Below are 12,467 nucleotides of genomic sequence, written 5' to 3'. Positions count from 1 at the left end.
CTCATGTCTGGATAAAATTTAAAATCCAAAACATAATAGAGTGCTCGAACAAAACGTTGTTAGGGTGTTTTGAGCAATTTAGACGGGCTGCCAAAGTAAAGTGTGTCGGACTGTTTACAAAAAAATGAACATAAAATTTTGAAGCCCTAAAAAGGAGGTTCCTGCCCTAGGAGAGGTTTGGCGGAACTCATGGCGAGATGTTGGGGTGATCGGTTCGGGACCTCGGGAAGAAGTGAGGCAGGTCAATGTAGCACTCTCCCCGAAATAAGGCTGGGTAATCTTCTGGAAGTATCAGCCTGATAATCCGATGGACGATTGGATTATCCATGTCTGATTTCAGCAGTCCTTGCCGATACATCCCGTTCCGCTCAGACGTCAAGTAGAAGGTGCGACTCTTCTCGACGTACTGGAACTGGTACCGTCCCTGACCAGATGGTGTTGGTCTCCAACTCTTGGGGATGAAGGGGCCTGGCAGTTGGGAGGTAGCAGTGAACTCCCCCTTGACACACTCGAGGTACCATCCAGGAAGCTTGTCGCAGGTGATCTGCCAAGTAGTGGGTTGGGTGTCAGACGGGTCCTTTCCTCTTCTTAGCATCCTGCTCTGCACCAGCTATCGCAACAACACATGGAGACGCCAATGGGCTGGCTGGAGCTGATGACACTTTAACATGTCCTGTCTCCATCGGCGCTGGTGCTGCAGGGGGAGGGACCGCCACTGCCAGTTGAGCTGACAGCTTAGGCCTCACCTTTGCCGCTCCTGGCATCTGCTGCTTCTGAGTAGTGGGGGGCAGCGAAGCAGAGGGGGCAGCGAAACAGAAGGGACCGCCGCTGGCAGTTGAGCCGCCGAGTTTGGTCCCCCCTGAGCCGCTTTGGGACGCCTTCTCCTCGGGCGCTTCAGTCTGTTGTCACCATAATACAAGGTGACAATAGCTGAACTCCCATTGTGTTCAACGCGATACTTGGTCAAAGGACCAAGCTCGCGCAACACAGCCCCAAGGGTGGGGGGGGGGGGGAGAGAAACCTCGACGTTCGCTGAACACAACTACATTCTTCGCTGTCTCGAGTAGGAATGGCACTAGTTGAGACAGAAAAGTCAATCAGAGAATGGGTTCACCAAGTTAATTTTCATCTTTGTTCTCACAACCAAAGTGGATGTTTTATTGATGTGTTAATCCATGAATTACTTTAATTGAATCGGTTTTAAGACAAATGGGTACATGGACTTGCTTACACACATGGACACCTTGGGAATTTTTCACAATTATAGCTGGTTTAATGTTTACATTATCTACTTAATTAGTCCATGTCAAGCAGTGTATTTGATTAAAGTAAGATTTACAGAAATTTAAACAAACGAGATGCAGATGTAATATTTTAACTTTTATTTGCCATACAAAACTATCACAGCTTCTGATATTTGACAAGTTTTAACAAATTGCTAGAAATATATACAGATATTTACATCTGTTATTCAAATCTTGATTTTATACAAAAATGTTTTAAATCTTGCATAAATACATAATTGTTATACATTATTTTAATCAAACTGTTGATATTAGTAACACTTTGTTAATTACATGTATACTGGTGAAAAATATGTATGTTAAAGTTTCTAATAAAATACACACAATGGAGTCATAATTAAGCATATTCTTTACATTGACAACTGTATGTACATGTAAATTACTTATTACTGTGTGCACATGCATTTTTTACTTAACACACCAGCAGATAAGTAATAAAATCTAAAATGGTTATAACTGTATAAAAGTAAATATATCCCAATATACATCTGAATTATAGACTGTAAGGTTAACCATATTCATGGTATTAACAACATAACAATTTAATAACAAGTAATATATTATGTTAGATATAAACAACAATATCCAGGTACATATATACTATATACAGATACTCTGTACTTTACATATAATTCACAAGCATAAAAGCCACCCTTTCAAAGTCTTTCTATAACCCTAACAACTTGAAATAAAAGTGTTAGTATTCACTTATTGCAGCCATTTTTTTAATGATAATATGATATTTAAGTTTAAAATTAAATACTATTCAATCCACTGCTAACATGGTACAATGTATTGTGTTTTAGCAACCAAATATATATTTTTAAGTATTATCTAATGGGCCATTTACAAATAATTAGATTTCCATTACAATTTAATGTCATCCCATTGGTCCAGTCGTAGTAACATGAGTTTGTTCCTTTCTCAATGACATAAAAAAAACGTCGGGAAATATCATACCTGATGATGTCACTTTATATCGGTAGTTTGTCTTATTGAGTGTTTATGAACCAAAAAATAATTCAAAATAAAATATGAACTTTTTGTGTTATTATTAGAAAGTAATACTAAGTATGTATCAACAGGGCTGTAGCTAGGGGGGGGGGGGGCAAAATCCAGAAAAAAATTATAGAAACTTAAAGAAAATTCTCTTCTTAACTGTTTAAGGAGTTTTAGACTAATATTAACTACTCAGTTGCACCCCCCCCCCCCCCCCACTCCCAAGAAAAGATCCTAGCTATGGCCTTTATCAAATTTAATTAAATGATTGTGTTAATTTTTTTATGTTCATCAAGGTATGAACAAAACAATAATCTGCAAAGGTCGTGGTATGTGCTGTCCTGCCTGTGAAAAAGTGCATTTAAAAGATCTTGCTGTTAGTATATAAAAAATATAGCAGGTTTTCTCTTAAATTAGATGTCAGAATTATCAAATGTTTGACATCCAATAGCTCAATCAGTGGTGTGATTATTAAACAAAACAAAGCAAACTGGATATGCTTTTAAATTAAACAAATGATGATAAAACATCCCTTACAGAATCAACATAGGAATAGCAAAAAAAAGAAGAAAAAGGACTCTTTGTATGTTTGTGAAAATTTGACAGTTCTGAATGGCCCCTAATGCTCTAATACAAAACTGTTATAAGAGGTGTTCTGCACCAAAATGCCACTGGTTACCATCAGTTAAAACTACATATTATTGCTAAAATAAAAACTGAACTTTGAACTTTAAAATCAAAATGTAATTATATCACAGACTGGTATGTCAAGATTCTTGTGTGGTTTCTTCAGTAGGAAATACACATCCATTAAATACACTTATAATCATTAACTACACTGATAATCACTGCACAATGCAATATTTCAGTATATAAATTATGTAACAAAAATGTACATTATATATAATTGCTATGCTTTAACTGATATGCCTTAACAATAATATATACAATGTAGCATTGTCCTTGTGTTCTTTCATTTGCATAAGCTGAAGAACTTGAATTTTCACATCAGTTCGTTTTTGCATCACCAAAACCGAATAATAGAATTCATAATTATTTTAAAACCATTAAAAAACCCATAAAACATGCATACAAGCATATATTTGTTTTAATGAAGTCTCAGCCACACAAATACATATTTTTTCAAGTATTGTGTTTGTACACAGGTATAATTGTAGCACTAAGACTGTACCAAGAACATGGCCATATTAGTTTCTGTCGGCATTTTCCAACAGATTTCATCTTACACTATATTTTGCATATTTTAAACTTTCATGTTTTACTTTGCATAACAACATCATTTCATGAGTCATTTCAACCTTCAGGACCGCAGGTTCGCCATCATGTTGCCATGACAACATCATTTTACCTGTCACAAATGAGTCATCTCAACCTCCAAGACTGCAGGTTCACCGTCATGTTGCCATGACAACATCATTTCATCCGTCACAAATGAGTCATCTCAACCTCCAGGACCGCAGGTTCACCATCATGTTGCCATGACAATGATCTGATAGGAGTCTGTGAAGTCTGACTTCCGTCACCAAGCTTGCTGAATATCAAACTGTCGGAAGCTGACGATTGACCTTTATCTTCAATGTGTCCATCTGCTGTGTGATCTGTACCCATCTCTTCAACATGCAGTGACTGAGACTGACAGACTCCATGTTCTAGGATGTCCACAAACAAACTCCTATTACCAGTACAATGTTCATTAGCTGAATTTTCTGGCAATCCCTCTAATTCATGTTGTGATTTACTCATCATGTCAGAATTATCACGAACAATATTGTTCAGTGAAGTTCTTTCAAAAACACTTGCATAACTACTAATGCTGTCCTGCGACTGTTGTCTCTCGGGTAGAGACAGTTGGTCATTATCACTGTCACTGTGATTCCGTGATCCTGGTTTAGCCAACTGCAACACAGTATCACCATCACTGGGATTCACTGATCCTGGTTTAGCCAACAGCAACACAGTATCACCGTCACTGGGATTCACTGATCCTGGTTTAGCCAACAGTAACACTGATGGACTATCACTGTTGACAATATCTTCTATGGTGTTGTCCTTACTCCGTGACCTATCTTCAGCTGATTGCAATCGAATTGAACCATCACAATTACCAGCATCTCCTTCAGAAACACTTCTCTGTGGAAACATCTTTAAAGCTGTCATTGATGTTGAAACCTCTTTCACTCTGTCATTCTGTAACCGTTTTTTGTCAAACTCTAGTCCTGATATCCCGGAGCGTCTGGTCGGTGAAAAGAGACGTGAAGAACTTGCGCGTGTGGTAGGGGCCAACTGGTGGGCAGGAGGTAAGTGTCTGGTCTTCTCATGGTCGCTGGCATGGTGCCAGGAGTAGCGCTGTGATGACGATGATGATGTGCTGTGTGCACTGTCCTCGTTTCTAATACACTGTAGAGACAGGTGCTGGGGTCGGTCGCTCTGCCACGACACTCGCCTCAGTTTCTTCTCTTCTTGGATCTTCTGTAAAATAAATACAAATAAAATAGTCTAAACAGTAATAATATTCTTACTATAGTATATAGTCCTTCCAACATGGAATGCCTTTTTTCATACTACAGAATTTACTACAATTTATTTATTTCTGAGATGACTGGTTTCTAAATTGCACATAAAAAATAGGTGGGGTTTTTTGTTATTTCTAAAACATTTTTCTTTTTCTTCTTATCTTATATCAAACCAAACTTATTTACTCTTTTTTTTGTAGGATGGGATGGACTATTGTAAACTATGATTAAATTATCATGATTAAAAATTACATCTACAGAAAAATGGATTTCACCAATAGGCAGCAGCTGCCAATTTTTCACCACCTTTTTAATAAATTGTCGATGGGTATAGAATTACAAAGAATACATGTTTCCTGATAGATATTTTGCACATGCTCACTAGGATAATTTATCGAGAACTCTAATCTCAGCAACACTATAAGACATCACTAGGACAATCTATCGACAACTCTAATCTCAACATCACTAGAACAATCTATAGAGACTTCTAATCTCAACAACACCATAAGACATTACTAGGACAATCTATAGAGACCTCTAATCTCAACAACACCATAAGACATCACTAGGACAATCTATAGAGACCTCTAATCTCAACAACACCATAAGACATCACTAGGACAATCTATAGAGACCTCTAATCTCAACAACACCATAAGACATCACTAGAATAATCTATAGAGACCTCTAATCTCAACAACATCACTGGGACAATCTATAGAGACCTCTAATCTCAACAACATCACTAGAATAATCTATAGAGACCTCTAATCTCAACAACATCACTAGAATAATCTATAGAGACCTCTAATCTCTACAACATCACTAGAACAATCTATAGAGACCTCTAATCTCAACAACACCATAAGACATTACTAGGACAATCTATAGAGACCTCTAACCCCAACAACACCATAAGACATCACTAGGACAATCTATAGAGACCTCTAATCTCAACAACACCATAAGACATTACTAGGACAATCTATAGAGACCTCTAATCTCAACAACACCATAAGACATCACTAGGACAATCTATAGAGACCTCTAATCTCAACAACACCATAAGACATCACTAGGACAATCTATCGAGAACTCTAATCTCAACAATACCATAAGACATCACTAGGGCATCTATCGAGAACTCTAATCTGAACGACACCATAAGACATCACTAGAACAATCTATAGAGACCTCTAATCTCAAAAACATCACTAGAACAATCTATAGAGACCTCTAATCTCAACAACACCATAAGACATCACTAGGACAATCTATAGAGACCTCTAATCTCAACAACACCAAAAGACATCACTAGAACAATCTATAGAGACCTCTAATCTCAACAACACCATAAGACATCACTAGGACAATCTATAGAGACCTCTAATCTCAACAACACCAAAAGACATCACTAGAACAATCTATAGAGACCTCTAATCTCAACAACACCATAAGACATCACTAGGACAATCTATAGAGACCTCTAATCTCAACAACACCATAAGACATCACTAGAACAATCTATAGAGACCTCTAATCTCAACAACATCACTAGAACAATCTATAGAGACCTCTAATCTCAACAACACCATAAGACATCACTAGGACAATCTATAGAGACCTTTAATCTCAACAACACCATAAGACATCACTAGGACAATCTATAGAGACCTCTAATCTCAGCAACACCATAATACATCACTAGGACAATCTATCGAAAACTCTAATCTGAACCAGTCTGAAACACACTGAAAGGATCCGACATCTACAGACAACCATGCTGTTGTAACCGTTAAGAATCACACTTGTGAAGCAAACACTGCTGCTGTCTGCTTACTGTCGCGGTAACCACAAGTGACTGCTTCTGGAGCAGGGAGGCTTCCGTCTGTGTGGCCACGTCTCGCATCTGTGTTCCTCTCCGCACCCTCGGCACGATGATCACATCACTGAGCAGCATTTCACTGGAACTACACTGACGGTTTATCAGCTTCTCCATCGAACCTGGAAGCATATCAATTTTTTACTGTAATCTACACAATATTTATATCTTCTTATTTATATCTTCTTATTTGTATCTGTATCTATCTATCTCAATCTCAATCTGTATCTGTATCTGTATCTGTATCTGTATCTGTATCTGTATCTGTATCTGTATCTGTATCTGTATCTGTATCTGTATCTGTATCTGTATCTATCTGTATCTATCTATATATATATATATATATATATATATATATGCAGGGCATTGTTCTGGTATTTCTAGTAGCTTCAATTGTTTGGGGTTTTTTTTTTCAAATTTGGGTACACACCAAATAGAAATTATATATTTTTGTATTTAAACCATGAAAGCATAGAAGAAAAAATGTGATGTACTCACCAGAAATAAAAGAACAATTACAATTCCCTCCACCTCCATTTTATTAATTCTTAAATAATTTCTACCCTCATGTTATTAAGTCATGAAATAATTTGTATTTGTCACTCGCTAAAGCTCATGACAAGTGAACATTATTTCACTCGGGACATAAATTTGGTAATAACTGGTAACTAATTTATTATCCTCCATTTACCTCCCTTCATATCAAATGTTACCTCAAAAAATGTCAATTCATACCAATACCAATTCATTGCTTATTGTTCATCAATGGTTGCATAAATATTGGTTTTAAAATACATTACAATTTACTAGTAAAACAAATGTGTTTTAATTAGGTGCAGATTAAAGGTGAGGTTGTTAGGGGTGAATATACCCCAAATTTTTAAGTACCATAAAAAATCAAGTGTTTAATGGAATTTAACAATGGATTTATTTCTTTTTTACTGGGAGACGTAACATAATGGTTGCATCTACCGAAATATAATCTACAGCACACAATGGGCCAAATTTAAGAAATCTGTTTTTGTCTTACCCACATATACATATACAGTGTAACTACATATATTTACAATACTTAAACATCTGTGTTTAAAAGGAAAACAGTCTTCATAAATATGCCAAGTATTCTTAAAAAATGTGTCTAAAATTCATTTAACTAAACAAGCAAACTAAACAGAGGTAGGTTCAGTCAACCACTTGTCGCTAACATCCACCAGACAGGATTTTATGCTACATAGTAAACCAAATTACCACTCTGGGAACCAGTCAAAATAGTTTGCAAATGTTAGCGAAAAATGGCTGGCTGAACTCAGGCCTGGTGTACTAAGAGACACAACTACTCTACCTGTGGACAGATTGCACTGCGGGTTGCTGTACGCATGGTTTAATATCGCTTTCTGACGCATGTCCATGGGTTTCTTTGTGCGGGGGAGGTTTGGAGAGATGGGGAGGAGGCTGGTCTGGGACAGGCTGGGGACTCGGACACCAACAGTGGTGAACTCAACCTGATCTACAAGGCAAACAAGAACATCACTCAGTCAGGGAGAACACATCTACAACCCAGGCAATTAACCATGGCAATCGACAATGGTATAAAGATTATCGCAGTGTTTTTAATTTTATCCATGGCATTTATTTAGCTGGGAACTTTTTTTTTAATGTTACTTTTCTTAGTTCATTTATTTTGTAATACTACAAATTAAACTTCTCTTACACATTAACTCTGAAACTGCCATGGAAAATACCATGGAAACTATTCTTTTCATGGCATATTTTTTGCCTTGGCCATTTTGTTAATTACCAGGGTTGCAACTATAGAAGCAAACACTGTCTTCATCTGAAAATATTAAATACTGTAGCTAACATGTTTAGAAAAAAATTCTAAACTGAGTCAAAGTATTGTGTATATCTACCTTATTGTTTTGTTGATAACTGCTTCTTTTTTTTTAAACCTCGAAAAAATATGATATTTTATCAAATTTAATGCTCGAATTATACTAAAATATTTTATCTGTAATACATGTAATTTATCCCAGTCTCATGAAATTCGATAAATGTAAGTGGGTAGGAGTGGCAAAGCTTATGAATATTTGGCATATTTCAGGTCTCTTTACAGACAGACAACCATGGACCAGGACTAAATGCGGTCAAATTATTGACAGTCTAAAAGTGTTGCTTAAGAGCATTTGTCATCAATTTTGATACCTAATATACATAATTCAAGCTTTCCATGTAAACAATTATAAAACAACAACAAAAACAAAAAGCCAAAAATACAACAAAAAACAAACATTTTAATAAAGACAGACATACTATAAAACATAATGCTCTATTTTTATATATGTATAAAACTAAATAATAAACTTTTACTTTAATACAGATGAAAAGACAGTGTTTTTATTTCTACTTTTACATGTAGATATGTAACAGAACTTACAAATACATAAAATAAAAAAAAGGTTATTTTTAATCAGATTTAGTACATAGTGTTATCTGTGCCAGTAGGCTAAGACATCTTGTACAGCCGTTACCTGTGATGGTGTCTATATTCGAGTTCTCTGCCTCCATCATGGCGGCGTGCACTGTAGGGTAGTAATCAATGTACTGCCAGTTCTTTTCTAGTGCCGGGCCCCAGTCTCGATCTGACTGGCAAGAGCGCTTAATTCTCTACAAATGAAGAAAAGCATAAGGGTGAGATAACTTTGTTGAATTAAAACTGTTTTTGAGATGTAAAAGGATCAATCGATCGTAGCAGTGTTGTCAAGCTAACTAGCAATGGATGACTAAGATATAATCTTAACAGATGATTGTGAATGAATGAATCAATGAATGAATGAATGAATGAATGAATGAATGAATGAATAAATGAATGAGAGAGCGAATGAATGAATGAATAAACAAATGAGTGAGTGAATGAGTGAATATATGATTGAATGAATGAATGAATGAATGAATGAATGAATGAATGAGAATGAAAAATAATTTAATAGCTGTCAAACAAAGGTAAAACGGATGACCAGAATTGACACAAAAAGCTAAAATTAGCAGTAAAACAGTGTAAAATGAAAAATTAAGAAATTGTAATACTGGAAAATCACTCTTGTTCATGATGGTCTATTTTCTGTGTAATTCATGGATTAGTGCAGTCAATGCATTTAAGAACACAACCAAAATATAATACATGTACTACAATACAAATACATGTATATGATATTACCTTTCATTCCATCAATTTACATGCAAGTACCCAACAAAATGTGTTCTTAAGCAAACCTACAAAACTGTAGGCTCACGAAAATAAAGGATTTCACAACAACTATTATTTAGTCACCTGGATAAGAGTGCCCTTTTCGGAGATGATCTTGTACAGCATGTAGATAGGGATTGGAGAGATACAGATGAAAGCCATGAGAAACCCGAGTCCCTCGGACCAAGTCGTGTACTTGATGGCATCAAACTTCGTCATCAGTGGCAGATAGCCCACCGCAGAAAACACCAGAATGAACTGAAAGATAAATAAAGACCATTACAACTTGTTCAATACTGTACTTGAAGATAAATTACAATTACAAAATGCAGAAAACACCAGAATGATCTCAAAGATAAATAAACACCATTACAACTTGTTCAATACTGTACTTGAAGATAAATTACAGTTACAAACCACAGAAAACATCAGAATGAACTGAAAGATAAATAAACACCATTACATATTGTTCAATACTGTACTTTAAGTTAAATTACAATTATAAAACACATTAAAAAAAATGTTTTAATGAACTGAAAGATAAATAAATACCCATTATTACCAATTGTTCTATAGTGTACTTTAATTTAAATTACAATCATAAAACAAATAAAACAAATTTTACAGTCCATTTTAATCAACAGTGTTACTTAGTGTTTATAATACATGTTACATTATATACTACTATACTTAATATGTTTTAATAAACACACTAGAAAGTAAAGTTTATGTCTAGCTAAACTTTCACATAACAAAAAGCAGCATAATATTCTTGAAAATTATTCCATTTATTAATTAATTGTGCATACCGGTAAACACTTACTTTGCCACCTAATTTCTGTTATCTGAAGTTGTAGTACCATAGACATATTTAATTTGTCTCAAAAAAGTTTTTATTTAACCAACTACATAGAAAACATACCACATTTGCTATCAATATTTTGAAATATAATTGAATTATATCTCTTTAGTCATAAATAAGAAAGAATACTGTTTATTAACTTTAACTAACATTAAGATTTGTTAAGCTGTTTGTATAATGGTTTATGGTAGCTTGTGTTAGCTGAAAAGGAACATACATGCAGAATACATTGAAAGTCAGACAATATTGCCATGGATATTGATATCAATTTTATTTTGATGTAGATCAAGGAAAATAAAAATGTTTAAAATTCCAAGAGCATAAATTTTCATTTATAATAATTACTAAAAGCAAATTTACCTCTAAAACAGGACATCCATGGGTAAAAAGTCTGTTTTTAGGAGTATCCGGTATAGAGAGGTTATGATCTGTACTGATATTTAAAAAGGGATCATGAAAAGCATCCAGTTTTAAGGGAATTCCGGTTTGAAGGGTTTCACCATATTTACAAGATACTAAGCATTCAAGTACAAAATGTAACTATCTTGAATGAAATAAAAAATATATTTTAAAACAATATTAAACACCTACCACAATGATAGTGGGTGAGACATATCGCCACATGGCCTGCCACCACCACCCAACCTTCTGGTCGATCATATGACCCACATTACTGCAGAACTGTTTCACCCCATACACCCACGATATGGCAATCAGCATGAAAATACCAATGATCATGTGAGGGAATCCTGCTAGGTACTCATCCATCAGCTGTACTATGTAAATTCCTCCCTAAAATATAACACATTTTTTATTATTAGATACAAATCATACACAGTATATAAAAAGAAAAAAAATATTATTACATAGGAATATATATTATACAAAACCTGTAAAAATTATTGTTTTGAAATTAAGATTTTTTTTCTCACTCAAAGCAGTGTCAACAAATTTACATCTGTTACAGTAATACATTTGTATCCTATTTCCTGATCAGTTTCAATAACCATACACAAATAAAAATGAAAGTAAAAAACCAGCTGATTAATGACAGCTTAGCACATTTTAAACTACAGCTATTTGGTATCTAATATGAGTATTTTGATACTTGGTCTTGAGAATCAGAGAAGGCCTTTGTAGAAGGCCTTGTAAGTTCTGTAACTTGTGCCTAATCCATTTGTTCTTTAAAAAGCAATAAAAATTTTCAATCAGATAATCAGAGAGAAAACCTGCTGCTGCCACATAAGCTATTCCCACCAAAATGCTGCAATGGCTCATTTATCTATTCACTTTCCCATAGACTGGACAGCACATACCACAGTCTTTGATGTACCAGTGGTGGGACACTAGATGGAATGGTAAAACTGAGTCCACAAAGGCTGATCCATCCTACAGCCAGTGGTACATGAGACAAGTGCTCTAACAATCAAAATACACACACGTTCACAAATACCATATTAATTTCCATTACCTGTGAAGTAAGTGCTAGCCCCAACAAACATTCTGTAGTGGAAACCACATACACACACGTCACATGTACAAACACACTGAGACACAAACTCCCACCCCTACCCCTACCCCTGAACACCCATACACACACACATGCACAACAAACACACACCGTATTAACTTTAATTAA

General features: G+C 35.3%; 1 protein-coding gene across 1 annotated transcript in view; it reads right to left on the bottom strand.

Moving 5' to 3' along the window:
• Positions 1 to 2,695: 2,695 nt before the first annotated feature.
• The window catches only part of LOC121375829, a 31,939-nt gene continuing 22,167 nt past the window's right edge, over positions 2,696 to 12,467 (bottom strand). Inside the window, exons 12-17 of the mRNA XM_041503493.1 lie at positions 11,420 to 11,620; positions 10,051 to 10,224; positions 9,251 to 9,386; positions 8,065 to 8,229; positions 6,681 to 6,844; positions 2,696 to 4,793 (exon numbers count right to left, since the gene is read on the bottom strand). Coding sequence (XP_041359427.1) covers positions 3,750 to 4,793; positions 6,681 to 6,844; positions 8,065 to 8,229; positions 9,251 to 9,386; positions 10,051 to 10,224; positions 11,420 to 11,620 — 1,884 coding nt within the window. The 3' untranslated portion in view covers positions 2,696 to 3,749. The remainder of the gene's footprint in view (positions 4,794 to 6,680; positions 6,845 to 8,064; positions 8,230 to 9,250; positions 9,387 to 10,050; positions 10,225 to 11,419; positions 11,621 to 12,467) is intronic.

The sequence above is a fragment of the Gigantopelta aegis genome, chromosome 6 (genome assembly GCF_016097555.1).
Source record: "Gigantopelta aegis isolate Gae_Host chromosome 6, Gae_host_genome, whole genome shotgun sequence".
NCBI lineage: Eukaryota > Metazoa > Mollusca > Gastropoda > Neomphalida > Peltospiridae > Gigantopelta > Gigantopelta aegis.
This window is presented reverse-complemented; position numbering and strand designations above follow the sequence as displayed.